Source organism: Trematosphaeria pertusa (assembly GCF_010094035.1).
Source record: "Trematosphaeria pertusa strain CBS 122368 unplaced genomic scaffold BU26scaffold_7, whole genome shotgun sequence".
Classification (NCBI taxonomy): domain Eukaryota; kingdom Fungi; phylum Ascomycota; class Dothideomycetes; order Pleosporales; family Trematosphaeriaceae; genus Trematosphaeria; species Trematosphaeria pertusa.
In genome coordinates this window covers 1624349-1651697 of record NW_022987218.1, presented here as the reverse complement: position 1 = coordinate 1651697, position 27349 = coordinate 1624349, and the positions used below count along the sequence as shown (strand labels likewise).

Below are 27349 nucleotides of genomic sequence, written 5' to 3'. Positions count from 1 at the left end.
GTTTAGTACGTCTATGACATCGCCGCATAGTCCCACAGTCGCGATCTCGGTATACGTTCTGACGTTTCTGGGGACTGCAGAATCCCTCGAAGGCATCTCCAACAGCATATTGAACGTGTTTGGAAAGAGAACGTGGGCAGAAGCATTTGATATCTTTCAACGGCGGTGAATAACTCATTGGGCGCGTAGTAGAATTTGTACACCAATACCGTATCTCAGCCCCTCCCGAAACTAGCCGGCACTAGGATAGGTACACCATTACTATCGAGGCTAGCAACCTTGGGCACGTACACTATGTCAATGTCTGCTTCCTCTGCTTCGCCACATACAGGTTTCCAAGCGTCCTCCAGGGCTACGCCACCGTCACGTGATGAGCTGTAGGTAAAGGAACGCAGCTGGTACCCCCTCTCTCCGATTCGACGTTTTCAGCACGGCCAGGCGCGAAAGCTGGAATTGGTAGAACCACTTGGATCTGTTTAACGTTGTTTTGGGTTCTAGAATTAGGACTTGATTCTAGTAGACTAAATCGACAGCACGCCAGCGGCCAACCTTAAAGGTGGTTTAATGTCCTTCGTCGAATGGAAATTAGCCGATGAATAACGGTCCCACGACGGAGAGAGAAGCGTGGAAGTTTCTTTCGACACAAATACCCCAGTACGTTTAGTTTGCATGCACAGTTGCCCAGGTTCCTTCCTTCCAGGTTTCTTTCCCAGCCACGCGTCATGCCTCGTCGATTCCGGGTCATGCCGTCCAATGAGATGTTGCGTTACAACATACGCAGGGGACTCTCCGGCGGGCCTGCCGAAAGTCTGAACATTTCTATAAATTCAGTAGGTGACGGCCTCGTCACTCACATATGTTGTCCTAGTTCACTGCTGAAAACTCAAAACCGTACTCCTACCGTTGATCCCTATATCGGGCAGAGTAGCATGTATATTGCCACTATGCGACATCCAATGAGCGCCTCTTGTCTATATGAAACAAAAGCGCCGCTAAATCTGGGGTAAATGCAAGGATGCCGACATTGCGCTCCAACAATATAAACGGCGCAGCTGGCATGGGCAATATGGCGGCGCCTAGTACAGTAAGTAAGTTCGCCTGGAAATATGCGGGATGTGTGGGGACGTACAGAGTAGTTTCTCGGTTCGCGGGTTCCGTGTTGCGAGCGGCGTCGGGCGCAATTCTTTGAGCAAGATTCCGCTTGTTTAGTTTCTTATATCCAAGTGCGCTTTCTATCCTTTTCCTGCTCCTTTTCTCTGTACATATTGTTTCCGCTCCCTAATTTCCTTCCCCTTCTCACACCGCCAGCATCACACCCCCTAACATTTCGCCCGCCCAACCCAGCCAAAATGCATCTCTCCCTCCTCCTTCCCCTCCTCCCCCTGATCCCCCCAACCACCGCCCACGGCCGCATAACCAACATCACCACCGCCAGCGGCCTCGTCTACCAAGGCTGGGACCCCGAACTAGCCCTGCGCACCACGCCGCCGCCTCCGCTCGCCGCCTGGACCGCCTCCAACCTGGGCAACATCTTCGTCCCGCCCTCGCAGTTCAACACCTCTGCCATAATATGCCACTACAACGCGACGCCGGGCGCGCTGCACGTCAACGCGTCGGCGGGCGAGGCGCTCACACTGCAGTGGAACGAGTGGCCGGTGTCGCACAAGGGGCCGGTGCTGACGTATCTGGCGGCGTGCAATGGGAGCTGTGCGGCGGTGCAGAAGGAGCGGCTGGAGTGGGTGAAGGTTGATCAGCAGGGGTGGCTGAATAGCTCGGGGTGGGACGGGTTGGGCGGGACGTGGGCGTCCGATGTGCTGATTGCGAATCGGGCGGCGTGGATGGTTAAGCTGCCTAGTCAGTTGGCTGAGGGGTATTATGTGCTGAGGCATGAAATTATCGCGCTGCATGTTGCGAATGAGACGGATGGTGCGCAGGCGTATCCGCAGTGTGTGAATGTGAGGGTGGGGAAGGGTGGTGCGGAGAGCATCGAGGGAGGCGTGGTGGGGAGCAAGTTGTACGGCATGGGGGATAAGGGCATTTTGGTGGATATCCATCACAAGCTCACTGGGTATAGTATTCCTGGGCCGAATCTGTGGAAGTATGCTACGCCGGTTAAGCAGGCGAACGAGAAGAGGTGGTTTGAGCGGAGAAGGACACGGTGATGTCTATGTGGAAGAGAAGGGGAGAAAACCCGCAATTATCTATGCATATGAAAATGGAAGCCCTGTAGCGGAGCAGAGGTTATCCGCTTGCTGGCTTGAAGAGCACCCGAATCCAAATCTAGACAAGAAAATCGATTTGCAAAATCCCCGATCCCCCAGCTGGCCTTGACCCCGGGAACTGCCCGGCCAAAGTATTAACGGAATTCTCCATAAGCCAGTGGGAATATATCGGCAGCTGTGAAGTCTATCAAGAATCTATTACTGTGCAAGCGGAGGGTTGTGGGGTAGTCTGAGGAGTCCTTTGAAGCAAGCCTGAATCGCTTCGAACCGTCGCGTATTGACCCCCTACTAAGCGTTCGGTGGAGTTAGAGCCCCACCCAGCGATGGGACCTATATGAGTCGGGATTTGGGGATGCTAACGGTATAGTTCCGTCCGCCCCACCGAACCTCCCCAACCTCCATGGGTTTTCCGGAGTTGGACGAGCTATCTTCACGGGTTCTTCGATGGTCTTCTGGAGGGATGCCTCGACCTTCTTGATAACGTTGTATGTCAGACCCCGTTTCCACTCCAGGTAGGAAGTTATAGGCGTGGTCTCGGCGCCGCAATTAACCAGCATCTGGACGATCCGCCATTTACCTCCGCGGGCGGCAAACCAGATTGGAGCGTTCCAAGGATAGTCCATACTGTGCCTGGGGCCGTCGGCACGGGCTCCTAACTGCAATAGCTCTTTCACCACAGAGATATTTCCGGTTGCAACTGCGATCCGTAGCGGAGATCCCAATAGAGTCGTGTCCTGGTCGAGATTGAGAAGATCGTGGTCAAAGAAGAGCCGGACGATGTCGAGAGCCCCAGCGGTGCATGCAGCTTGGAGGGCTTCTGCATATATCTCTACGCCTCCATGGTGCTTGAGCTGCAAGATGTCCAGTACAATTCTCGGATTCTTCGAATTAACGGCACTAACAAGCCAGTCTTGAAAAGGTTCTGCCCTTATAACAGGGCAGTATGTGGAATATGCGCGAGCCAGAATCTCGACGAGCTCCGCATTGCGGCTGTCGAGTGACCTTGTAATAGCCTCGGCTATTGCTCGCTCTTGCTCATATGATGAGTTCTTGCGCGAGGAGCCGTAGCAGTCTAAGGTATGGATGATAGCCTTAACGACTTCGAGCTGGCCGGCGGATGCAGCTGCAACGAGTGGAAAGCCGAAGGCGTAGGATGTCTTCCATAGGTCCCCAGGCTTCGCTGTGAGAAGAGATTCAAGAGCTTTGATGTTTCCGATTGCCGCACTGGCCGAGATGACGAATTCTTTGCCGGAGTCCTCGAGATGCACTGCCTTTGCCTTAGAAGATTTGCTCGCGCTGCTCGTGGTGAAGAAGAAGAAGGTGTCTTCGCATTGCCTGGCAATCAGCTTGCACAGAATTTCCTCGTTCTTATCTCGCTCGGCTGCCGTCGTCTTTCCTGTGAGCTCTTCGACGCGGTCGAGCGTTCGCTGGATATATCGAGGCAAGAGATCGTGCGCACCGTTGAGTTTCTTGACTCTATACTGGAGATATGATGCCATGTTCGTCTTTAGAATCTTGCGTCCATTGTTGGGGAAATTCTTGAGGAAAGCGTGGATGGGTTGCTTCGCTAGGATGTCGTACGTGATGCAGACTGAAAATGCTTCTGATGATGGGTTAGTAATACGTAATGTCAGAAGGTAATTTTAGGCTTACTGCACACTGTACGCGTCTTCCAAGCGGCCGTGACTCCGGCTATCTTGACGTAAGTGGACAAGATTCGCTGCAGGAGCTCTGGCGGAAGGTCAGTGAGTTTCTCTGGTCGATTCCGTGCGTTCATGTTGGAAGCTTTAGGAGAGCGGTCCGTTGATTGCCCGGGCGTAGAGGGAGTGTTTGGTTAATGACTGGCAACTCAGGAAGGATCTAGCCGAAGCTTTGGAGCGAGAAGAAAGGGTTGGAGAAAAAGCGCCTCTCGGGGACCCCCAGGCTAATAGATATCTAGTTCCGCCCGGAACAGCAAAGGGCACGGTGAGAGAACAAGTCACCTTCTTGTCGACTTCGTCAGAAGGAACTAAACCAGCGGTGAATGAGGATTTGTGCGATCTAATGACTGATCAGATGGCAAGTGAGATAGACGAGTGAGGGCGTACAGAAAGTTCTGGAGCCCGTAAGAGTCCAGCGCCCGGATCTAAACACAAAGTGAAGGTGATAGCTCCATGGTGCCAGTATTGCAGTAGCTAGGTTATCACACATGACTGACACTTGAATATATGTTTGTAATGGAGTGTTGACAAGGAGTTCGTGGTCGACGGTTTTCACAAAAGCGATGTTGAGCCTTTCAAGTTCTCCGTACGTGGCCGACTTGCTGCAATCTTTACGTAAGTGAAATAGATCTAGAAGGCTTAAAGGTCCAATCCATTCCTTGATAATGGGGGCGTGAAGTGCTCTCGGGGCAGAGTAAGGAGCCGAGTGATTCTAGCTGTTAAATCCGACCCAAAGAAGGAAGTATTCTTAATTCGCTTGCGGGATCTGGATATGAGTACGAGTGCATACCGCTTACTTTCATACTTCCCAACCTTGCATTGAGTCCACGTAGAGACGTTGGCAACCACCACTTGTTCATGAGGAATGTAGAGTTACCCACATGTCGGGGCACATGCCAGTTATAATCCTCGCCAAGCGGGGTGGTCGGGGGTTGGGTATGACCTCGCCTTTCACGGCAAGAGCGCCTATCCCACGTGTTGCCATCCGTGGGTGGCACCTGCCCCCGTAGCAAACACTACAACGCAAACGCCCGGGCCTCCTTCTTTTAAGACCCGACCTACCTTCACACATCGCTCCTGCAACTCTTCAACCACAACCTCATCACCTTCGGTCTTCACCTGCTGAAGGCAATTAGGAGGAACTTTCCACAACCAGAAGCTACGAGTCCAGCATGCGCCATTCCACTCTGATCCTCGACCTTGGCGATGTGTTCTTTCACTGGTCAACCTCCGCACTGACGGCCCTGCCCGGCTCAGTCCTCCACTCTGTCCTCCTCTCTCCAACATGGGGTGCCCTCGAGCGAGGCGAGCTCAGCGAGACGGCAGCCGTGGAGGCTATCGGCGCTGAACTCTCAATCGACCCTGCCGCCATCCAAGAAGCGCTCAATCAATGCCGGACGACACTCACGGTCGACCACGGACTCGTGGCCCAGCTCAAGTCTCTCAAGCAAGAACTCAAGAGCGGCTTGAAAGTTTTCGCCATGACAAATATCTCCGAGGGAGACTTTGCTCGTCTCAGGACAGTGCTGCCAGATTGGGGCCTCTTCGATGATGTATACACTTCGTTCGACGCCCGGATGAGAAAGCCTGAACTAGGCTTCTACAGGCACGTTGTCCGTGGGATCGGGACTCAGCCAGCCGACATGATATTCGTGGACGATAAGATCGATAACGTGATCGCAGCCCGTTCCTTCGGCATGACTGGGATCGTATTCGAATCTGCTTCCGCTCTCGTACGTAAGCTGCATAACCTGCTGCAGGATCCGGTACCCCGGGCGAAGGCGTTCCTGGCGCGACACGCGGGAAACCACATGTCCGCGATCGAGAACGGACCAGCGTTCCACGACGCCTTTTCCCAGTTTCTCATACTGGACGTGACGGGAGACAGCTCGCTGGTCAGCCTCGAGCGTGGCAGCCCCCAAGCAACGGCGGAACAAATCAACGGTGCAGCGAATGGTATGGGTGAAGCACGTATCTGGAATTACTTCATCGATGCGCCAGTCGGGACAACAACGAGCTTTCCAGACGATGTCGATACAACAGCCTGCTCGCTGCTCGCTCTCTCTCCGCCCTCGTCTTCCGCACACCGCATCCTCGACGCTATCCTGGCAAATCGAAACGCAGACAACCTCGTCCAAACCTACTTCTGCAGCAACCGGCCGCGGGTCGACCCCGTTGTATTGACGAATGTCGTTCGCGCCTTCTACAAGTACGGCCGCGGGGACGAAGTACGCGACTCGCTCGATTTCATCCGTCAGACGCTTAGGGAGCGTGGATACACCGATGGCACTCTGCACTACTACTCGGCCGAATCCTTTCTCTTCTTTCTGTCTCGCCTTGTCGCGTCCAACCCCGCGTGCCCAGAAGTGCAAGCTCTGCGCCAGCCTCTGGCCGAGCATTTACGCAACCGAGTTGGGCGACGTGACGATTCACTCGCAGTGGTCATGCGCGTGCTTGCATGTCAGGCGGTCGATGTGTGGGCGGGGTCGGACCTCGAATACCTGAAGGAGTTGCAGGATGTCGACGGCGGATGGGAGACGGGTTGGGTCTGTCGATATGGCAGGAGTCGGAAGCGGATTGGTAATCGTGGCGTTGTCACGTCCTATGCCGTGAAAGCTCTCGAGACAGACATGGAGAAAGAGAAAGAGCCGAGCAACGAGTGAGGAAATCTCAAAATGCTAGCGGAAAGCCAGCATCATGCATGGATTGTCAGCCTTGGGATGGTGCGATGAGCTGACTGATAGGGAAGGCGCGACTGCGTATATGGCTTGCAGAGAATATGGGTAAGGAACGGCTGGGCACTCCCATTGGAGTGAGTCGAACTAGAATCAGAACAGACTAGAACAGAATGTGACATGGAAATGGGCCGATGGCAGACATAGAAACATGTACACCAGATTTTAATTGAGTTGGTATAAATCGAGGCCATATGACCAGTGCAGTCATTCCGTTTCCAGTGTGCATGTTGGGTTAACGAATGTAAAAGTGGCGCAAACTAAACGAGTGTGAGGAACATGAAACCCACTCACGCGTTCCCGCGGGACTCCACCGATCCCGTTGCAATTGTCTGTTCGGTGGGCCGAGCGAAACGGCCGCGGTATTGCTCATCGTCCTATAACATTGAATCCCAGTCGTTCGATTCTACCATCCGCCACACATATTCCTTACGCGCGTATCCTCTACATTCCCACGAGCCTCTTCACGAGAGCTGCAGCCTGAGAGGCGGCAGCCCCGCAGGTGTTCTCGCTGCCGCCGATCTGTGAGGCGTCGCACCCGTCGGGGTAGAAGAAGCTGCTTAGCGCGATGATCACATACGCCGCGATGAGCAAGCTTCCTTCCAAGTAGTTGCTCCTGCCGTCAAGCACCAAGAAGTTGACCACAAAGGCGGTAACGAACAAGGCCACCGTTTCGAAGATGTTGAAGTAGAGCGACATACTCTTGCCCATGATCCAACCAAGGAGAACAATGAAGGGCGTGACAAAGATGGCAATCTGGATAGACGAGCCGACAGCTATGCCAATGGCGAGGTCCATCTTGTTCTTCACGGCAACTGTGACGGCGGTGACGTGCTCAGCGGCATTGCCGACGATGGGCAGGATGATAAGTCCAATAAATGCTTGGCTTACGCCCGTAGTCTCAACCATTGGCTCAATGGCGTCGCTCAGAAAGTCAGCACAGACGGCGACCAAAGCAGTGCTAATCAGCAACATGACAATCGCAGCGGTACGAGACATCTCCGGAGCGTGCTCTTCTTCAGGCTCTTCCTCGGCAACGGTGGCAGCGCCCGAATTGGGACGCGAAGGAGCAGGCCGATTAGTCGCGCTGGACTGCGAATGCAGGCGGCTGATATTGTCCGGCATGGACCTGGTGCGCCGCAGCGATCGCGGCGTTGGTGCTGCAACACGGATGTTAGGGGCAGCACCTCCGATAGGGGCGGGATTCTGCGGATTGACGAAGACGTTGTTGGACAGTAGAGAAGACAAGGCTGGTCGGCGCTTCGCCGCAGCTGCAGCTTCCCCTTGCTGTAGCTCTTCGGCAAACGCGACCTTAGTAGTGGGCCAAGCGTCTTGCGCAGCGGGAACCACGCTAACTTCATTTTCCTCATCCGCGTCTTTGCCGCTCTGTTTGTGGTGCTTTTTCTTGTGTTTGGACTTGCGCTTCTCCTGTCTGGTAGCAGGGGGAGAGCCTGACGAACCAGCTTCGAAGTCGCGGGCAACGGGTGCATGTCGCTCGTCTACGTCGGCTTCGTCGCCGCTAGTGATAGCATGTAGAGCCACGCCTTCGGACATTGGCGCCATATCAATAGTGTGATCGTTGTCGGCGCCGCCGTTGCGGTGCGACTCGAAGTAGCTTTTATGATGCTCGACAGATGGGGAGCTCATGACGGAGGGTGCCGATGGTGTCTCCTTTGAGCTTGCGCTCGACTTGCGGCGCATCCTGCGTATTCTCCTCTTAAACTTTGACTTGGCCGTCCTATGCGAGCCAGCGGAGCTGTCGCTGTCGCTGCTGCTCGAATCCGACGAGGAGTCGGAGCTCGAGGAGTTGAGGATGTCGGCAAGCATACCGGGATGGGACTCCTCGTCGATGATGTGTTGGGGCGTACTGGCGTACATGTAGCTGTGGCTCTTGAGCTGGAAGAGCAGGTACAGAACGTAGACCAGCAGCAGAACGACGCTGGTGCCACGGCTGACATACAGCGTATCCTTGTCGGCGATAGCATTGTCGGAGAAGGCTGCGTGGAAGGCGGTCGGTAGTAGTAGGCTCATGACAGCCAAGCTGAGCATAACAGCGCTCATCTGTGTGACGGTGCTGTTGTAGACCTGGGACAATTAGCACGGGCGGTTGACAGAGCATGGTTGCAAAACTTACCTGCTCTTGGTAGCGCAGCCCTCCAAGCAAGAAGGCCATGCCCAGAATGAGCAACAGGTTGGCTAGGATGGATCCTAGCAACGCTGCCTGCACGACTTCGATCTGGTCGCCGGCAAGCAGGATGATGAACAGGATGAGCTCGACGGCGTTGCCAAAAGAGACATTCAGAAGTGCTCCCAGCGTGTCTCCGAGCTTTGTTGCGACCGCCTCGGTGGCGTGGGCGAGCATGCCGGCCAGCGGAATGATGGCAATGGCATTCATGGCGAAGATAATCTCGGGGCTCAGGCCAGCTGCGTGGACAGCGATGCCGATGGGGACGAAGATCAACAGCAAGTTGACCCAGCTGTAGAACAACGCATCCTTGGTGTGCTGGATGAATCGTTTGCTTCCGTTTTTCATGCGCGTAGCCATGGGCGGCTTTGGCTCTACGGTGGAATATGTCTCTCCCTCAACCGGAGGAGGGGCTGGCGGCGGTGGAGAGGACGACATCTTGTCGGCGACATTGTTGCGGTTGGCGCTGCTATCGCCGGATCCAGCGCCGTTAGGAGAGTGCTTCTCATCGAGCGTGGTGTTGGAGGTTGCACGCGTGGTGTCATTATTGGGGGATTCGTGGGTTGGGAGAACGGGTGCCGCGTTCTTGCTGTGTCTCAAGCCTAGTGCTGCTGCCTTAGACTTGACACTGCGCGATAAAGGCGGTTCGTCAGTTTCTCCCATCGATGGTGGTGTTTGCGCGGGTGTACGAGAGTACGTGGGGGCAACACGGAAGCCAGGGCGAGGCGTCTCTTGTAGGGCTTGGTCCGACACGCAAGCTTCGCGAATCAAGGCTGCCGGATCAGAAGGCGCCAAGCCCCGCTAGTGCTTGTTTCGTTTGGGAAATGACGTCATGCGCTTCACAGTGTCCCCCGCCACAGCTAAGCCACACACTGGCGTTTGCGCCTCACTTTTCGAATACTCCCATTCGCGCTACACAGAACGCCAAGTATAAGTGAAGAGATGGGGGTAATGCAGCCGTCATCCCATGCCAGTCCAGACCCTCGCGCTCACAACGTTCCAAGTTTCCCCCGCTGATCGACATCTCCCCGCATGCAAACTAAGTACTCGGCACCAAATCCGATAGGGGAGTCATCATGCAGAGACTATTGCGAAGTCAAAGCCGGCGAAAAAGTGAGACAGAGAACGTGGAGAGTACAGCTTTCGGGCCAGAGTGGTTGATACTCTACTATCAGGAGCAAAAGGATCACCTAGTGCTCTGTAGAAGAATATCCTATATCCGGTAACATCTACACATCAGCTACTTTAACAACGACCTTGGTGCTTCCCATCTTCCCGCTCTTCTGCACATCCCACGCCTTCAGGATCCCTTCAACGCCCTCCCCCTCCACACTGTACTCGCCCGCCTTCAACTTGCCACTCTCTAGCAGCTTGTACGCGATCGGAATGAACTCATTCAAGCGCTTATTCGGCTCAACGGCGCCAGGGCGACCAATCGGGCCCAGCAGAATAGGGTTGGAAGTGAAGCCGAGCGAGGCGTCTGGAAGAGGCTCCCAGTCATTGGTCGTGGTGTACAGGCGCGCCGTAGCTGGCGAGGTGGGAGCAAGGGATTTGAAGATTGCGGACGCGAGGCCGTTGTTCACGGATACGGCGTCGAATGCTAGGTCCAGTTTGCCGCCGGTTACGCTCTTAACTTCTCCAATGATATCGGCCTCGGACTTCTTGTAGTCGACGGTCGCATCGGCACCCAGAGATTTGAGCAGCTAAACCCGAATCAGTAAACGGGCATCACGGATCGTGTTCAGCGAGTGAGATAGCTTACATCGAAGGACTTCGCCGAGCACGTGGTGGCCACCTTGTACCCGCAAGCCTTGAGCGTCTGCACCGCGAACTTGCCTACGGCACTCGCGCCTCCAAAGACGAGTACCCACTCATCCTTTGCAGGCGGCAGACTCTCTGCATCAACCAGCGGGATCCTTAGCCCGTCGAAGACGCCAAAGAACGCGGTCAGAACACCAACACCGATTGTGGAGGCTTGCGCAAGAGTGATGTTGCCGGGCTTTGGAATAGTGACGGCGACGTCCATCAGGAACTACGATGCGTAAGCAACTGCAGATCAGCGATACTGAGGGAGCCGGGAAGGACGTACATATTCCTGCCATGGCGAATACCCCTTGATTCCCAGCCTCGTACATCCAAACACCTCGTCTCCTACAGAGGTGGCGGTACAGTTAGCGCATATATAGAATTAAAGAAGGGGGCAGTTGAACCAAGGCATGTCAGAGTGTATACCGCGATCTACGTACCCTCCTTGAACAGCGCACCGAGAGGACTAACAGCATCCTTTCCCGCCTTGACAACCACACCCGCGGCATCGCTGCCCGGAACAAAAGGCCACTCTTCGACGAGAATGCCCCAGTCCGCCATGAAGGCGTCGACCGGATTGACAGCGGTGTAGATCGACTTGACGAGAATCTGGTCCTCGCCCGGCTCAGGCATCTCCTGGTCTGAGCTAACTTTGGCCGGCGCGCCTTGTTTTTCGACAATGATGGCTTTCATGGTGTACGATGGCTTCGCTCGTTATCTTTTTGTGGTCGACTACTCGAAATGGTGTTTGAAAGATGAGAAGAGATTGAGATGTCTGAAAGGAGGAAGATGGGAGGGAGTATGCTGCTGCTACTGCTGCTGCTACTTATACCTCATCCCTCGTATATCGCATTCCAGAGCCCACCACCGGAAGGTTGAATCCTTCATGGAGTCGAGCGCATCGCTGCACAAAGACCCCAATCCTTCCTGCGTGCATCAACTGAACGGCCTTTGTCAGCTCAGGGGAGAAGAGTAATCAACAAGAGAGTAAGGCTAGTGGACGCCATGCAGCCCATCAAGCGACAAATGCGAACACGAAAGGGCAAAGCAGGACGATAAGATGCAGCCACGAGGCGCTGCGGCGGGGCTAGATCCCAGCCGTTCGTCGATATGCAGCAGACATCGTATTAGAGGCGTCGTGGCGTTCTAAGTTTGCAGTGGGGTCGAAAGAAAAGCCGTTGGTGCCGTCGGGAAGTCGGTGATGTCATAGTCCGACATTCACGCCAAGCCCACGGATTCACGTGCGTGAGCGATCACATAAGCAACTTCTCCTGGAAACACGGAGTCGTCTTTCAAAGTCGGATACCTGATGAAGATATGTGATTCGTAAAGAGCGTTTGTAAGCTCATGAAGCTGAAGCAGCGCAGCTGTCCATCCTGCAGCCAGCAGGCAGACACGCAAGCGCAAACCCTTAGCAAGACATCTTGCCGTCTCCAGTAGCGTTGAGATATGCACCAGTCGGGTCACCAAGGCATTCAGCTGCGCACCATTAGCCCGTTGCGGTCGCAGCCCGAGCAAGGAGGACGACTCACCGACAGTGACCAGCTTGAGGTTGTTCGTTTTAGCCCAGTTGATCAGCCACGGCGTGAGCGTCTCAACAGTCCCCTGATACGTCTCGTGCATAAGCGGGATGTGTCCATTGCCACTGGCGCCCGCCTGCTGGAACTTCTGCTCGCTCTGCTGGGGCGTCTTGCCGTTCCAATCCTCCGCATCGACATCGTCCGTAATCACCCTGTAGCCAAGGGTCTTCATGGTCGAGAGCACGTTGCCGCCCGTGGCGAGATAAGGAGGCCGCATGTACGTCGGCTTCACGCCAATGATGTTGGCGAGCGCGTTCTCGACCTTCTGCATTTGCGAGGTCAGGTCAGCTGCGGACAAGGATCCGAAGTTCTGCGGGTGCGTCCAGGAGTGCGATGCGATTTGATGGCCTGCTTTGTACGCGTTCTGCACGGCCGTCTTCTGGTTGTAGATGCAGCCTATTGGTTTGCTTGCGTGAGCCGGGGCACAGAGGTGGGCAGAGGGCGGTGCGCCTCAAGTGGAGTCCCTACCGTAGAGTGTGCCAGTCACGAAGAAGGTTCCCTTCGCTCCGCCTTGCGACAGGATGTCGGCGAGCTTCTGCGTGTACTGATAGGGCCCGTCGTCGTATGCGAGGGCAAGCATGCCTGGCGAAGTGCACTTGGTGATAACTTGTCCTGCTGGTGGGCCCGCAGCCTGGATCGCTTGAATGGGGTTTAGAACCGGCACTGCGCCGGTCACGGCTGCCAGAGAGGCTACGAATAGAGTTGTGAGGCCCATGACTGCGGTGTATAGCCGAGCGATCTGTAGACACGAAGACGCCCCATCTTGGGGTCGACTGTTCCTTAAATATGAACGCTCGGCCTGTGAGGTTAAGCAAAGCGTAAGTTTAGATATTGCAGAAGCTTAGAGGCTCTTGGCTCATTCCTGGTAGATCAGGTGTGTTTATCCGGGGCCTTGGTACAGCGGTCCGTTTCTGGACAAGTATCCGTGGGCGTGGCTCTCGCTGGGAGTCGAGACTGGGGAGGCGAATGCGCTGTGTGGATCGGGGGTGGAAGCTAGCGGGGTGCGGATAGTGCGATTGGTGGAAGAGCGACAGTAGTGAGTCCATCATTTGCTCGCGAAGTCTATTTGTTATATTTGGGACCTGTGTTGCCCTTCATCCGAGCATAATGAACGGATAGTCGACATGGAATCCATATCCGCCCCGCGTAGTTGCCGCCGGCTAAATGGGGATATCGGCAGGTTCCAAACACGTGACCGACATGCTTTAAAGTGACGAATACTTTCAAACATGCAACCGAAAGCTTGAAGAGCTGGCAAACCCAGGAGATCTAACAGCGCGGGCCGTTCCTGGGGCTAAAACCGAGTCTTGACGAAAAATTACCCCATCGTATATGGGCATGTTTGTTTTGGACTAGAAGCCTGGCAAGGATTACGAGGAGTATAAGAGCGTACTGTACTAGCTTTTTCCGAGCACGAGTTGAACCAAAGGTCTCCAGCGTGGCCTTCTGTTTGCCTTGGTGTGAAGAAGCAAATCGGAATGATGACGGTCACCAAACGCCGCCTAGAATTCCAAATATTGTGAATGGCTATGCCGATCCGACGACACTCTTCAACTGGTCTATGATCTCTGACGATTGCAGCTGATCTTGGATGCTAAGGAAGGAGTCCGCTTTTCTGTGTCGGTGCGGTACCGCTCCTTCAAAATGGATATACGGCGGTGCTTGTTGCGTCGTCTGCTTCTCTCCGAGGTTGATAATGTCGCGCTGCACCAAAAGATGAGGTCCCATCTGGACTCCAGCCGGCTGGTGCTCAGCCCATATAGGTTGGTTCCACGCATTCCACATCATCTGGTCTGCGATGCCGAGACCTACAACGGGCGACAGCCTTGGTCTATCCTGATCCCAGTTCTCCCATGCGCCAATCGCGAAGATCCCGTTGGCCGCGCTTTTTACAACACGGGCAAGCCTTCTTCCTTCCGGGGAGCTGAACCCGCCGAGAGCCTCCCACGCGACTTTTGTTGCCACGAAGCCGATCGTGTTTGACTCTGCGCCGCCTTCCCGCTTCTTAAATTGCCTGAGCTCGAGGCATCTGACGATTTTGATGGCGGCGGAGTTTCGCAAGGACGCGTGCTTCGGTGAAGGGTCGAGAGAATGGATAATCCTGAGAATACACATGTACGCCGCGTTGTAGAGCATGTATGTCGTTGCAGACGCGTGATTTGCAATCCGAAGTTCCTTCCCTATCCCCGAAGTGGTTTCATCCATCTTTCTCTCATTGTACCTTTCCCAGCGTGGAAATAGGGCCTTCAACTTCTCGAGAGCGATGTGGGCATTAGCCAACAGCGCCTGGTAGGCCTCTGGGCTCCCGGAATCTACAGCGACCTTTTCGCGTGCGCTCATTAGTAGCGTGCAGTCGGCCAAAATCTGGAATATCTCGTGTCTGATCAGGGTGGCTTCACCGGTAAACAGAGGTGGAATTGATTTCCATTCTTCCCGAGCATAGATCGAAGGTCTCGACTGGGCCAGTCCACCGATAATTGAGAGTACTCGAAGTCCATGAAAGATAGTGGACGTCGTCTCTGTCGCGGATACGGGAGGACCCCTCAAGTCTAGAATCGCTTCGATGCCTCGCACATGCTTGAGGAAATTGTTCGGACCGGTTGGCAGAAATATCTCAAGAAGCATGCAAGTCAGAACAGTGAGAATCGTTTCATCAGTCGTCTGAAGATGAGGCTGACTTAGGTGCGAGTTTAGTTGCCTCAGGACTTCGCCGTACTGCTGGTATCCTCGACGTGTAATCTTCTTCTGACGATGCTGACTTCCGAAAAAGGTAACAGAGAGACTGAGGACAGCTTTCCTGAGAAGGTCAAGGCCAGGCTCCGTTGTGAGATCTCCAGCTCCAGGTTTCCACTCGATCATTTCACAAGCCAGCTCTACGGAGCCGCCTCGTAGAAGATTTTTCTTCGTATATGCCACGCAGATATCATCTTCAAACGCAACAAAAGAGAGGTTGCTGGGCATGATTCCGGATAGTGCCAACACGTCCGCCTCCGGAGGAGAAGGAGGAAACGTGTTGTTCTGACTGATCCAAGTGGGATCTTTGGGGCCGCCGCATTCTAATCCTCGCTTTTTGCAGCGGTTACATATGGGGCGGCTCTCGTCTAAGAGGGGGTTAGTAAACGGCTGTCATTCTCTCCCTGCTCGAGGAGAAGGAAGGACCGGGATCCCAGTATGGGTGGCGTTCTGTGCGAATGCGACTGCGATTGAACACTTACCGCACTTTACACGCCGCCGACGGCAATTTGAGCAGCCTTTCGAACGTCCACCTCTGCTAACCATATTGGCAAGCGTGGAAGATGGTGATGAGCAGGGGGGTACTGTGAGACCGCTCCGGATGAAACGGAATGATTCCGAAGGAGAAACTCGCCTGACGAGAGCCCACCGTAAGTCCAAACCACTATAATGACAGCAATTGGGCAAGGTCCTTTTTGCAGGCCAAAAGCGATGCCACACTTCGCCTTTTGAGGGCATGTTGCGAGAGAAGACCACACACGCGTCGCTGTGGCTGAGAGTTCGGGAGGTCGGTTGCGGACGATTGGCGGGCGGTTCTCGGAAGACAAAAACCTCCGACGGTCCAGCCAAGGAATCCTTCTGCGGTCCATGACAAAACCATGCCGCATTGGCAGAAAGAAGCGAAGGTCAAACTTCTACTGAAACTTCCGTCGATGCTTGAGGGGACGAGCGGAGTACTCAAGCAAGGATGGCGACTGTTGCGGATGGCCGCGATGGATTCAAAAGAAGAACTTCCCCCCATAACTGAATTTGCTCTTCCTCCATCTTTTCAGTCTTGTTGGAAAGGCCCCTAACCCAATCATCGCTTGGTACTGTACTTTATCGTCGCGAACCCGCGAGCCAATGCCTACAATTACCGTAACGAACGTACGCGTTTTCGACGGCGAGAACGTCGTTGATGGCCTATCCGAGGTCAGCTTCGATACGTCAACCGGCCTCATTATCCCCAAGGCCGACGATGGAACTATCGTCGATGGCACCGGTTGTACTCTCCTTCCAGGTCTCTGGGACACTCACGTTCATCTATCCACGCCCACACATGAAGAGACCCTAAAGTCAATCCCTCTGCTCAAGGACATGGTAGCCTGTGGCATCACCATGGCGGTTGACTGTGGCCGAATGAGCACCGAGCATTACGAGCTCTTCCGGAACGAGGCCATCGCGCCCGATATCTTCTATACCGGAAATTTTGCCACCAGCACCGGGAGTACGCACTCGAAGATGCAAATGGCAGATGCCGGGAGCCTTGTGGACACGGTGGAGGCCGCGGCCGAATTTGTCGAAGAGCGTGTCAAAGAAGGAGCGCACTATATCAAGATCGTCGCCGATGTCCCTGGGCCGAGCCAGGAGATTGTCAACCAGCTTTCAAAGGCAGCCAAAGAACATGGGAGAATGACGATTGTGCATGCTGCCTGCCATGACGCCTTTCTTATGGCGCTCAACACCGAACCGACAGTCTCGATCATTACGCACGTCCCCATGGACGGCCCGGTTACGCTAGACGAAGCAAAGCTGATGAAAGCCAAAGGAATCATAGCAGTCCCCACGCTCGTCATGTGCGAAACAATATGTGCTTCAGGATGGATCCCGGCCATCTCTTTTCCGCCTGCGCTTGAGTCGGTCAAGGCGTTGCACGCCGCCGGAGTCCCGATTCTCGTGGGGACAGACTCAAATCGGAGCACTATTGCTTGTGTACAACATGGGCAAGCGCTCTGGAAGGAGATGGAGCTGCTGGCACAGGCGGGGTTAAATCCCATTGAGATTCTGAATGGCGCTACACAGCTTTCGGCTGACATGTTGAAGGTCCTTGAGTGCGGTGTCATCGGTGATGGAAAGAGAGCGGATCTACTACTCGTTCAAGGCGATCCGACGACCGATATTCAAGCTCTGAGGAAGGTGGTCAAGGTGTGGAAGGCCGGCAAAGAAATCTATCAAAGAGCCGACGGTGCTTAGAAGAGATTAGGCTTCTTGCGGCAGACTACTATGCGATGACGGAGTTGAGGTGCCCAGTCTTCTTACTGCTGCAACAGAATCTGTGTTCCAGTCCCGCGCCCTGTTTTCAAGCCAGATTGCCCTTTTCCATGACCACGCTCACCTTCTCATTGAAACCCTCCTGTTTTCTGTATTTGCTATTTGGTAGCTTCAGTTGTGGCTATGTGTGGTGGTCCGGGCGCAGCCTCTCCGGCTACGCCTGATGCACGTGCCAGCGCGCGTGAACCGCGTATACCCCGCTACCCCTCCGCTGCTGCCTTTCAGCCCTTTGCTATCCCCCACACGCCAAAGTTTGAGCTGCCTCAGCCTCTCAACCGCAAGCGCTACCCAGAATTGCCTCGAGATGGAGTTGCTCGATTTTCCGGCGGAGCTGTTCGCTCAGGTCATCCATCTGCTGGTAGACGGTGTGGGCGTCTGTGATGCTTTCAAGTACAGAGCCGTCTGCAGTAAGTTCTACCCTCCCGTGAACCCCGGCCATGAGGCAGAAACTAACTTCGTTACCTACTAGGAGCCTTTGCTGCTGAGATCTTTCAGAATGTGACGGCGCACCAGCCCGCCAACGCTTTTCTCTTGCCCAAGTCCCACGGCCCTACAAGGAGTAGTCAAGCGTACAATGCATTCAAGCGGCTTTTTATCCAATACGGGGCCGTTATACTTCGCAGTCGACTCGCTGGGCTTTCGGCATTCTCTTCTCCCGTCGCGTTGTGGGCCAAGGAACTTGTGGAGATCCTGGTTGACATGGAAGGCTCCGGTGCCGAAGCGGTCCGGGATGCATACGCTGCAGATATATGTGCTTCTATCGCCGTCAATCTCCGTGAGCGCGCATATGACGCCATTGTTCTGGATTCAAACTGGGTAGGGCGATACGACAGCCAAAAGCTTGAATTCGACAAGTCAGCGGAGCACTTCCCTCATCTATTACCCGCAGCTGCGGCTGCCGTGGGCAACGTCGAACTCTTCCAGGCTACTATTGCACCTGCATTCGATCCACTGGAAGCAGCGTATCCGTTCAAAAGTGCGCTCACCGCTGCAGCTGCGACGGGCAAGACAAAGGTCATGGAGAAGGTCTTCGGTCAGCTATCAGTTGCCCTCGACGCGGACGCCACGTCTGGAAACCTAAGAGTTACAACTAAGGTCGCTGCCCCACTGTACGATGCCCTCCGAGCTTGTATCCATGCGTCTCGTCCTGCAGCCGCCGAAGCTATCTACGACTTCCTTCTTCGGACTCAGAACCAATGTCTTGACAAATACATAGCTAGTCGGAAGGAAAAGCTCATGAGGTTGTGTATCGAATATGGCGAGCCTCGCACAGCTGACTGTGTGATTGGTTTCATCGGTGGGGGCAAATTCAGCATAGCCCTCTGCCAATATCTCTTCAGCCATGGGGACGGCAGTGTCCTCCGTCTCTTGATTGAGAAGGGCTACATCGACCCCAACATGGCGAAGTGCTTCGTCGACCACAGTCATCTTTCCACAACCACTCCACTCGCCGTCGAGCTTAACGCGAACTGCATCCACTTGTTCGAGACCCTACTCAGCGGCGGCGCGGACATCGACGGAACGCCCGACATCCACCTTGGGGTCAGTCTGCTATGGCATGCAGCGAATGCCGGGAATGAGGATCGCGTAAAGTTCCTGCTTGGCCATGGAGCAGACCCGGAGTCTCACGAGGACTGGCGATCGCCTCTACAAGTCGCGAAGGAGCGAGGACGGGCAGAGATAACCGATATGCTTCTCGAGGCGAAGCAGGCGCGAGGAGGTGGGACTGAGATGTAGGCGGAGATGTCCCACGTGCGCAAGACTGGCTCGTAGGGCTCTACTGCGACCCCTCTTTAGGCATGATCCCATATTTGGGGTGCTTGTCCCAGATATGCTACCTAAGTAAACTGATGCTCTACACGTTGGGGGGCGAGACAATTATTGGGTTTGCTAAGGCATCCGTCCTACCTACCTAGGTAGGCACTTAATCATTACCTGATTTCCCATTTCAACCTTTAGACTTCCACATCGCTCCTTCCAATGTATCGTTTCACCTGCCTCACCCCTTCCGCCCCACTCTTTCAGAGCTCACCGACGTACTTTCCCTCAGGCAGCCCCAAACTGGCTGCACCTGCATCGCTCCTGCCCCATCCAAATGTCTCGTACCCAGGTACTTCCGAGATCTCACCCCGCCGTCTCACCGATATAGTCTCGTCGTCTCACCATCTCATTGCTGCAACTCACCGTCACCGGCACTTCTCTTCACCACCCCGCCCAAGTGCGGCACACAACGCCTTGACCACCTGGCGCCCGAACACCCGCCTTCCAAGCGAGCTGAAATACTCAGCTTCGACTGACCTTTTGCCCTCCTCATCTGCAACGCCATTTGACCGCCGTCTGCCTCATCTACGCACCAAAGCGGCGCAACCAGCTCGTTCGACATCCGATATGCAGCTCCTCGACTTCCCTCCGGAGCTCTTCGACCGCATCATCCATGAGCTTGTTAGCGCCGTTGGCGTTCACGAGGCCTGGAAGTCGCGCATGGTTTGCCGTAAGTGTAGAGGGCCATCGCCGACACTTCTTGAATGGCTAGGTGACCAACTTTTGTTTAGGGACTTTCGCTATCTACATCAACAATGACGCCTTCTCCAGTCAGCCGCTTAGCGCTTTCAGACTGACGAGTCCGCGGATTTGGTCCTACGCCTGGGGCAACTACTCTGGCGTCCTGAGACACAACGTGGGGAGGTTACTCTTCGCTAGAATGCAGAAGCCTCTGGACATCGCCCCCCAAATTCCAATTGCGATAAACCGCTGCCTGGAGTTCGTTCTGCGGTTCGAGGCCGATCCGACTGATGATCGGCGCAAGGAGATTGTTAGACTTCTTTGCGATTCTGTTGCCGAATCATTCGACCCTCGGCCTTGTTTTCTCCATGAAGCTCTCCAGTGGGGGTGTCCCCTTCCAGGGAAAGGCACTGAGCAAGAGCGCAACAAGGCAGACTCGCTCGCTGCCGCTGTGGTTATGTCCAACCACGCGGCCATCACAGCATCCATTCAGAACGGTGCCTCTTTCTGGTTGAATAGCAACATATTCGCCTGGCCTCTGACGATTTCCACCGCTCACACTCGTGACCGGGCTACCACCACCTACCTTCTTGAACACATGCCGAGGCCCGGTCGCACCGACAAGACGCAGCTCGCCCAAATGTATACGATGTTTAGTGAAGTCATTGAGCATTTGCTCGATCGCAATGAGATGAGTACGGCGCACTCACTGCTCGACTGGATTGTCAAGAACGTATCGCCTCCGGATAAAGATACATTCAATGCCAGTAAACGCTCCCCCACCGCCGATAATTCTTATGCCTCCTTACTGACTGTCTACAGTCCTACATATCTGTATCCACAGCAAGGATCACGTCGCTGTTGAAGCCGCCCTAGCGATCAAAGTCAAGAGCACTCCCAAAGTGCGGTGGGACCACTTTAGCGAAGCCTGCCGAACTGGACACGCTGCTACAGTAAAGGCCCTAATCGAGAAGGGAAAATTCAAAGTCAATAAGATCTACTGGCAGAGCTCACCCCTCAATAGAGCCATGTACTACGGAGTCGACATTGTTGGCGCACTCCTTGACGCCGGTGCCGACCCGAATGGCCCTATGAACGACGCCGCGGATGACCAAGTACGTGCGAGACACTGCATATCACCTCTCCTTGCCGCTGTCAAGATCAACAAGCTCGATGTTGTCAACCTGCTCCTCGAGCATGGCGCGACCCTGGCCGGCGGTGGACAATTTGATGCGGAGCCCGAACTTATGGACATGGCGAAATCGCTCAAGGATAATCGTGTTCATGATCGCCTATTGCGAGCTCAAGCAGACGAGAAGAAGAAAGCCTAGCAAAAGGTCTGGGGCCATAAGGTCTACGGTGAACTGCATAGACGTCAGGGTGTTTGCAGACACAGTACACTCGACGCGCTGTTTCACCCATTGCGCTCATTTCAGGGTTTTCGCTAGTCTCTCCTCGTGGGCTTTCATCTACCGCTATAGCTTTGCTACTCTCATGAGTACGCCTACTATCTGGCTCTATTGCACTACATGTTTAGTTACTCTCACATAGCGGTATGATCGTTTCAGAAAGAGGGTACTTTCGTGGTAGGATTTCGAACTGAATCCTCTAAAAGTGGTCTCCTCACAATATCGAGATTACAACATAGTTGGAAAACTCCCATTTCACTGTTATTTGGTTCCGCAACAAGATTGTCTCTTCCTATTTAGGCGACGGCACTCAGATTATAACCACCTTCACTCTGTAGCTTTATGCAGCCAGGTGGGGCAGCTGGGTCACTCACCTCTGCTGTTCACGTCACTTTCACTCGCTTCTACGCTAGCATATGTTTACCTCTTATTTCCCGCCTCCACGCCTTCTCTTTCCTTCTTCTCTTTCCTTCTTCTCTTTCCTTCTTCTCTTTCCTTCTTCTCTTTCCTTCTCCAGTGCATTTTTGACACCACAAGAAACCTCCGCTAACGCATTCCAGAAGATATACTGCAACGCCGATATAATAACGGCGTGGCCGATACACCTCCAATGGAGCTGCTTGACCTCCCGCCCGAAATTTTCCAGCGTGTCGTCGCGATGTACGTGCGCCGAGTCGGGCTGTGCGAAGCATGGAAGCTCCGCAGCGTTTGCAGTGAGTAGCCCTTCGAACACTTCGGGCACTTCCTAAATGAGTGGTAGAAACTTTCTCTGTCTACCTCACTGAAGAAGTGTTCGGCCGCCAGCCCATGAAGGTCTACTTCCGCAAATCAAGCAATCAGCTACTCAAGAGCGGGCTAGCTGTTTACCTTGAATGCCACACCAACGCGCTGTACGGCGCGCACGAAACTCTTCCCACCTTGATACAGAAGACGGTCGGCGAGTTCATGAGGATTTCGAACGAGTCGTCGGACGCCAAGCGCGCCGAATACACCAGCAAGGTCTGCGCGGCAATCGCTAAATACTCTCCCATGGCATACAAACTGGTCGCAAACCCGAGCATGAGTTGTATTCGCCGACTCGAGGACGACCCCGACGACAGCATATGGCTATGTATTGCTGTAGCCACTGGGGATACAGGCCTTATCCAGAACTTTCTCGCTCGTGGTACCTCTATATGGCGCCAGACCAATTGCTTCGGAGCATCCCCGCTAGGTGTGGCGGCGAGGAGCAATCTGAACGCAGTCCGACTCCTTCTACGAGACCCCCAGGCCACGGATAACTCGCACCCTTCGCCGCTGCGATCAAAGGTCCTCAGTGGCATAATAGACGAAAAAATCAAAAGCAGGACCCAGGCCAAGCTAGCCGTAGCGCTTATGAAATGGCATGCCAGATATATAGGACCTCCCAAGGACGCATTCTGCAACCTTTGGCTAAAGAGCTCAAGGTTCTCCGACAACGCTGACGTTGTTGCCGGCGTTCTGGATCTGGGATTCACGAACCGTCTGGCTTCGATGTACCGGCGCGAATACTTACGTGGCTGGCGTGGAAGCTACCTCGATACTCACCTCCGCCTCTTCATCGAAAAGGGGGTGTTCAGCACTGACAAAATATACAAGTACACGCTCGGGCCGTGGACGCCTAGGATTGAAGGGTCACTACTCTATTGGCTTGTTCAGAAGTATAACAATGTCGAACCATTCGAGATTGCCCTAAAGGCCGGCGCCCATCCGGACGGCCTCCACCTCAACGGCCGCCTAGAGTATCCGCTGCGCGTAGCCATCGCAAACCGTGACGACGAGGTACGTACTGCAAGGTACACACTCGAGCAGACTTAGCCTTCGTCTCCAGAAAGCCCCCCAAAAGCTTTCAGCAGATGAAACCCAGACACTTCAGACTCAACCCTCCCGTTCCCCTTATCCAAGTCATCTGCTAACCATCTCGCGCTACTACAGACCGTGCGACTGCTGCTCCAGTATGGAGCCGACCCCGAGGCCGGGAATGATCCGAACGACAAGAACACCATGGATCTCATACAGAAGGGGACCACGATCTCCAGGCTCCTCCGCCAGGCAATCAGGGACAAAATCGAGCGACTTGGCGACGAATACCATCCTCCGCAGCGCTGGATCGAGAACCCTCGTACGGGTGAGCGTACCCTTGTCGCTTACAGTTTCCGAGCGCGCGACATGGGCTTTGTGGGGCCGGACCTGGCTTGAGCTGTTGTCGGCGGCCTTGCCTAGATGTACTTCGTGTGGTGGGACGCTGGGTGCGCTTTGGCGCTGTGGTGCTCCGTCGCTTCCCTTTCTTGTGCCAGCACAGCGGGTGACTCAACCGTGGAGGATCAGAAAGTTTTCTCCTACTCTTCAGCTTTTTCTTAGACTTCCGACCTTTTGGTGGGCGCTTCTCGGCGTATGGTTCTTTGTCCCGAAGCCGGCGCACAAAAGTTTGACGGGGTCTTTTTTTGTACCGTGGATAGATTTGGTGGATTGCTTCCGCGTCCGTCTAAACATGCACAATGGAAACCTGCAAAACCTCTCGCTCCTCTTCCACGCGTACTTCGTCCAGGGAAGCGCGCTGCTGGGGACTTCCGAAGTCCCTCGATGTGCCTCTCTGAGCCAAATGTGCTAAGCTACCTAGAGCGTGAATGTCTCTCCTCGCCGTGGCGGCTGTCGACTTTCTGCTACTCACCAGTTCGCTACGTATATAATCCTACTTCTACTACGTTGTCCTTCATACTTCTACCAAACTTTCTCACTTAAATTACGCAACCGAACCATGCTCCGCTCTCAAAGAACGGCAGACAAAAGTCGCACCGCGGATCCTTCAACTCCGGCAAGAAGAGCACCCGTTCCGCCAAGGCTGCGGCGGCTGGGACAGGGACCTGTGGCTAGCAGATCAGCGCCAGCATGCCTGGTACAGCTGGAAGCTCTACCTCGCTGTCAAGACCAAGGACGTAGAAGCCCTTGAGCGGCTTCTCGGAACCAGCCACCACCCTAGCCTCACTCTCACGAAGCGCGCATTCCGCAAGGCCTGCGAGATAGGAGACCACATCTTCATCTGCCACCTTCTCCGCTTGAACCTCCTCTCGCCAAACGCGTTCGCAGACCCTAATCTGACAAGGGACGACGCGCCCCTACGCCTCGCCGCAGAGCCTCAATACTGATCAAACACTGCTATAGGCCTTCCGTGGTGCAAATGTAGCAGTACTGTGAGGTGAGCTTTTCGTTTCTTGACTGGATCCCTACCAAAGCTCTAGATTTAGGCTCTGCTCGAATTTCCGAGAAGAGTAAGCGTACTGATTGCTTGCATAGGCTATGTCCTCGTATACCTCATCTCCTTTGCAGCCATCCAAATCGATCCACGCCCGAGGATTTTCCTCGTCGATTCCTTCGGCTGCTAGACAAGGTACTGCGGCAATCTCCCCTTTAGCAGGGAGTGATCTGGGTAGTTCTAGGAGGTAGGTCTGGGGAAGATGGGCCGCCGGATAAGCCGGATGAGCCGGAGCTCGCACTGAAATCCGTTTACTAAGAGTAGGATTGGAGGCGATGCCGAAGGCTGAGCTGGCGTGGAGTGCCTGAGGTGCAGGATGACGTGAAGATCTCGCAAGATCGACTCCCCCGCTAGTCCCAAAAAGGAGCGAATTTTGCATGCGCCCAGCTTTCCGAGCCTCATCTCTTTGCTCTAACAACCCGACCCTACCCAACGCAGATAGAATGTTGCATCACGTGCGCATGAGCTGTTTCCATGCACGACCAATTCCAAGTTTAATTTTGCACCCAGCCCGCTTCAGCCCCCATCGACTTCCATACGCACAGACTGAACCCATAAGCTTCCTGCCATACTTTGACCTGAAGAGGAGATAAACATGAGTCCAATGACGACGATGGCTGCACAGGAACTCGTGCACAGTCGGCGCAGCCTCGCTCGGCGCGAATACCAATTTCTCAAGAACCGGAAGCAGTCGCAGCAAGCAGCATATAAAGAGATGAACACGACTGCTCAATATGAGACTCATCACCACGCATTCGAATCCTTTCGCTACGCAAACTGCTGGAAATTCTCGATTCCTCATTAAGAATGGTTCATCGCTACTCCGCTCTAGCAGGCCTGCTGGCTACCGCAGCTGCAACACCACTTTCCATCCGGAATGACGCCAACCAGACCATGGTACGCAGCTTCAAGGATATCCCCCCATCTACGGATCTCAAATACGTTCCCTGCTTCGACAACTTCACCTGCGCAAACATCGAAGTGCCCCTGGATTACGATAACCCCGACGTCGGCACCACCAATGTCGCCTTCATGAGATATGACGCTCCCAACCAGCCCGCCATGGGCGACATTATCTGGAACCCAGGAGGCCCTGGAGACTCGGCTATTGAATTTATGCTGGAGGCCCTGGAGATGCTCACGTTCCTCCTCGGCGACTCGTACAACATCGTCGGCATGGATCCGAGAGGCGTAAACAACAGCGGTCCGAACATTGACTGCTTTGCTGGGCAGCCCGCGCTACGCGACTACTACCTCTTAGAGTTGTTCAACAACATCGATCCGCGGAGTCCGATATTGCTCGAAAAGTACTATCAAGACTCTGGCGCCTTTGGAACGTGGTGCTCTCAGACTCTCAATGCATCTGCAAACTACGCTAATACGCCAGCCACTGCGACGGACATGCTGCACTATGCCGAGCTACTGGCAGAGAGTCAAGGCCAGTCGCCTGAGGAAGCGAAAGTCCACTATTACGGCGCGTCGTACGGATCAGCTCTCGGGACGACTTTCGCATCGTTGTACCCTGACCGTGTCGGGCGCTTCATTATCGACGCCGTGCTCGACGTTGAGGACTACTATTTCGGCAACTGGTCTCAGAACTTGTTACAAGCGGACAAAGCTGTCGAATCTTTCTTCCGCTTCTGCTACGAGGCCGGACCCAAGTGTGCGTTCTTTCGCAACGATTCCAGCGCCGATTCCATCAAGCAGCGCTTTGACGCCATGCTCGAAGACCTGGAGGACAACCCAATCGCGGTCACGGACGTCAACTTTGTGCAATTCCCTACCACTGTCACGCATATTGACTTCCGTGGCTTCCTTTTAATATCCCTGTATAATCCCCCTGCGCTTTTCCCCTCATTGGCTGGCATAGCTGCCGGCCTTGAAAACCACAACGGCACCCTCCTGGCATTAGCGACTGGAAATGGGGTCATGCCATCAGCGGAGTGTGATGGCACCAGTCCGGAAGTTAGCTCCGTCCAACCGAAGTTGCTGATTGCTTGCAATGACAACAACAAGCGCTTCACGGTTACCGAGGAGAACGTCACTGCACTTTTCGAGTATGACAAGCAGCTCAGCACTTATGTTGGCGACATCTGGCCCGCCGTCATTGTACCGCAGTGCCGCAACCTGGACTTCGCTCCTCCTGAGAACCAGGTCTTCCAGAGTAGGTCGGCTCTTTGATTTCGCCGGATACGAGCTAACATCCTTAGAATTCGAGAAAGTGAATACAAGCACTCCCATCCTCTTCACAGATAACGTCATCGACCCCGTCACCTCGAGCTACGAAAAGATGTCCGCGTTCTATGAGGGCTCCGTGATCCTTTTACAGGATGCAGTTGGTGTAAGTGCTCTCTCATCTCTTCTTCATGACCCAGCCGCTAATAGAAGCGTAGCACGGTCTAGTGGTCACCCAGGCGGAATGCACCGCCGGATATGTGCAAAAATACTTGCAAACCGGGGAGCTTCCTCCACCAGGAACAGTGTGCGATACGCAATTCGAGCCTTTCGCGTCCACTACTTCAGCGAAGAAGCGCGGCCTTGCACCACGTGGTATTCCCAATATTCCGTTCTAATCACAAGTCGGAATGAGCCTGTGGTTGCAGCGTGTACATAGCCCGGCCGCTGGCGAGTTTGCGAGACCAGCGTTTGGTCTGCGTATCGAGCAGGTAGGATACCTTTAGACATCTGTATTATAAGAAAATCGCTCTTCTTTACCCTCCGTCATTCTTCTGTGCTTGTTTAGGCATACTCCACTGTGGTACAAGGCTCTCCGCATTCCGTCCGACCAAGACATCCACCGATCTACTGCACCTCCGCATCATGGCGCCTTGGCACACCCCAAGATCTCCATGCATCGTCAATCTCTCAAAATCTTAAAGCCCACCCCAGAAAATGG

General features: G+C 54.4%; 13 protein-coding genes across 13 annotated transcripts; 8 read left to right on the top strand and 5 right to left on the bottom strand.

Annotated features, from left to right (window-relative positions):
* Positions 1-1349: 1349 nt before the first annotated feature.
* BU26DRAFT_605136 (lytic polysaccharide monooxygenase) lies at positions 1350-2162 on the top strand (the record flags this gene model as incomplete). Its single annotated transcript, XM_033835570.1, has 1 exon — positions 1350-2162. One exon carries the CDS (start codon positions 1350-1352, stop codon positions 2160-2162), a length of 813 nt encoding a protein of 270 aa, XP_033684273.1.
* Positions 2163-2267: 105 nt separating this feature from the next.
* BU26DRAFT_605135 (uncharacterized protein) lies at positions 2268-3999 on the bottom strand (the record flags this gene model as incomplete). Its single annotated transcript, XM_033835569.1, has 2 exons — positions 2268-3825; positions 3876-3999. The coding sequence occupies 2 exons, from the start codon at positions 3997-3999 to the stop codon at positions 2528-2530; spliced, it is 1422 nt and encodes a 473-aa protein (XP_033684272.1). The 3' UTR covers positions 2268-2527.
* Positions 4000-5094: 1095 nt separating this feature from the next.
* Positions 5095-6585, top strand: BU26DRAFT_505321 (HAD-like protein; the record flags this gene model as incomplete). The annotated part of the gene is made up of 1 exon (XM_033826841.1): positions 5095-6585. The coding sequence occupies one exon, from the start codon at positions 5095-5097 to the stop codon at positions 6583-6585; it is 1491 nt and encodes a 496-aa protein (XP_033684271.1).
* Positions 6586-7101: 516 nt separating this feature from the next.
* Positions 7102-9505, bottom strand: BU26DRAFT_426205 (calcium/proton exchanger; the record flags this gene model as incomplete). Its single annotated transcript, XM_033823658.1, has 2 exons — positions 7102-8742; positions 8792-9505. The coding sequence occupies 2 exons, from the start codon at positions 9503-9505 to the stop codon at positions 7102-7104; spliced, it is 2355 nt and encodes a 784-aa protein (XP_033684270.1).
* A 566-nt stretch (positions 9506-10071) lies between these two features.
* BU26DRAFT_426720 (GroES-like protein) lies at positions 10072-11341 on the bottom strand (the record flags this gene model as incomplete). The annotated part of the gene is made up of 4 exons (XM_033823690.1): positions 10072-10545; positions 10605-10874; positions 10932-10993; positions 11089-11341. 4 exons carry the CDS (start codon positions 11339-11341, stop codon positions 10072-10074), a joined length of 1059 nt encoding a protein of 352 aa, XP_033684269.1.
* Positions 11342-11700: 359 nt separating this feature from the next.
* Positions 11701-13120, bottom strand: BU26DRAFT_315473 (carbohydrate esterase family 4 protein). Its single transcript, XM_033821975.1, has 3 exons — positions 12697-13120; positions 12181-12624; positions 11701-12127 (listed from the first exon to the last, which is right to left on the bottom strand). Exons 1-3 carry the CDS (start codon positions 12941-12943, stop codon positions 12060-12062), a joined length of 759 nt encoding a protein of 252 aa, XP_033684268.1. The 5' UTR covers positions 12944-13120; the 3' UTR covers positions 11701-12059.
* A 487-nt stretch (positions 13121-13607) lies between these two features.
* Positions 13608-15806, bottom strand: BU26DRAFT_315471 (uncharacterized protein). Its single transcript, XM_033821974.1, has 2 exons — positions 15444-15806; positions 13608-15329 (listed from the first exon to the last, which is right to left on the bottom strand). Exons 1-2 carry the CDS (start codon positions 15697-15699, stop codon positions 13756-13758), a joined length of 1830 nt encoding a protein of 609 aa, XP_033684267.1. The 5' UTR covers positions 15700-15806; the 3' UTR covers positions 13608-13755.
* Positions 15807-15855: 49 nt separating this feature from the next.
* BU26DRAFT_519391 (putative amidohydrolase) lies at positions 15856-17321 on the top strand. Its single transcript, XM_033829038.1, has one exon. It carries the CDS (start codon positions 16084-16086, stop codon positions 17191-17193), a length of 1110 nt encoding a protein of 369 aa, XP_033684266.1. The 5' UTR covers positions 15856-16083; the 3' UTR covers positions 17194-17321.
* A 189-nt stretch (positions 17322-17510) lies between these two features.
* Positions 17511-19229, top strand: BU26DRAFT_519390 (uncharacterized protein). The gene is made up of 2 exons (XM_033829037.1): positions 17511-17678; positions 17741-19229. Exons 1-2 carry the CDS (start codon positions 17576-17578, stop codon positions 19006-19008), a joined length of 1371 nt encoding a protein of 456 aa, XP_033684265.1. The 5' UTR covers positions 17511-17575; the 3' UTR covers positions 19009-19229.
* Positions 19230-19659: 430 nt separating this feature from the next.
* Positions 19660-21434, top strand: BU26DRAFT_605129 (uncharacterized protein; the record flags this gene model as incomplete). Its single annotated transcript, XM_033835568.1, has 3 exons — positions 19660-19762; positions 19824-20540; positions 20596-21434. 3 exons carry the CDS (start codon positions 19660-19662, stop codon positions 21102-21104), a joined length of 1329 nt encoding a protein of 442 aa, XP_033684264.1. The 3' UTR covers positions 21105-21434.
* A 358-nt stretch (positions 21435-21792) lies between these two features.
* BU26DRAFT_505316 (uncharacterized protein) lies at positions 21793-22395 on the top strand (the record flags this gene model as incomplete). Its single annotated transcript, XM_033826840.1, has 3 exons — positions 21793-21895; positions 21943-22181; positions 22306-22395. 3 exons carry the CDS (start codon positions 21793-21795, stop codon positions 22393-22395), a joined length of 432 nt encoding a protein of 143 aa, XP_033684263.1.
* Positions 22396-23086: 691 nt separating this feature from the next.
* Positions 23087-24117, top strand: BU26DRAFT_315453 (uncharacterized protein). The gene has a single exon (XM_033821973.1). The coding sequence runs from the start codon at positions 23158-23160 to the stop codon at positions 23809-23811; it is 654 nt and encodes a 217-aa protein (XP_033684262.1). The 5' UTR covers positions 23087-23157; the 3' UTR covers positions 23812-24117.
* Positions 24118-25153: 1036 nt separating this feature from the next.
* BU26DRAFT_315418 (alpha/beta-hydrolase) lies at positions 25154-27188 on the top strand. Its single transcript, XM_033821972.1, has 3 exons — positions 25154-26617; positions 26664-26794; positions 26847-27188. Exons 1-3 carry the CDS (start codon positions 25261-25263, stop codon positions 27024-27026), a joined length of 1668 nt encoding a protein of 555 aa, XP_033684261.1. The 5' UTR covers positions 25154-25260; the 3' UTR covers positions 27027-27188.
* The last annotated feature ends 161 nt before the right edge of the window (positions 27189-27349 follow it).

Coding starts and splice junctions, on each gene's coding strand:
- BU26DRAFT_315473 (XM_033821975.1), bottom strand. CDS start 12,943: ATGGGCCTCACAACTCTATTCGTAGCCTCTCTGGCAGCCGTGACCGGC. Junction 12,625..12,696: donor CGTGACTGGCACACTCTACG/GTAGGGACTCCA, acceptor GCAAACCAATAG/GCTGCATCTACAACCAGAAG. Junction 12,128..12,180: donor CCTCAAGCTGGTCACTGTCG/GTGAGTCGTCCT, acceptor AATGGTGCGCAG/CTGAATGCCTTGGTGACCCG.
- BU26DRAFT_315471 (XM_033821974.1), bottom strand. CDS start 15,699: ATGCCCTCAAAAGGCGAAGTGTGGCATCGCTTTTGGCCTGCAAAAAGG. Junction 15,330..15,443: donor TCGGCGGCGTGTAAAGTGCG/GTAAGTGTTCAA, acceptor ACCCCCTCTTAG/ACGAGAGCCGCCCCATATGT.
- BU26DRAFT_519391 (XM_033829038.1), top strand. CDS start 16,084: ATGCCTACAATTACCGTAACGAACGTACGCGTTTTCGACGGCGAGAAC.
- BU26DRAFT_519390 (XM_033829037.1), top strand. CDS start 17,576: ATGGAGTTGCTCGATTTTCCGGCGGAGCTGTTCGCTCAGGTCATCCAT. Junction 17,679..17,740: donor CAAGTACAGAGCCGTCTGCA/GTAAGTTCTACC, acceptor GTTACCTACTAG/GAGCCTTTGCTGCTGAGATC.
- BU26DRAFT_315453 (XM_033821973.1), top strand. CDS start 23,158: ATGGAGCCGACCCCGAGGCCGGGAATGATCCGAACGACAAGAACACCA.
- BU26DRAFT_315418 (XM_033821972.1), top strand. CDS start 25,261: ATGGTTCATCGCTACTCCGCTCTAGCAGGCCTGCTGGCTACCGCAGCT. Junction 26,618..26,663: donor TGAGAACCAGGTCTTCCAGA/GTAGGTCGGCTC, acceptor TAACATCCTTAG/AATTCGAGAAAGTGAATACA. Junction 26,795..26,846: donor TTTTACAGGATGCAGTTGGT/GTAAGTGCTCTC, acceptor ATAGAAGCGTAG/CACGGTCTAGTGGTCACCCA.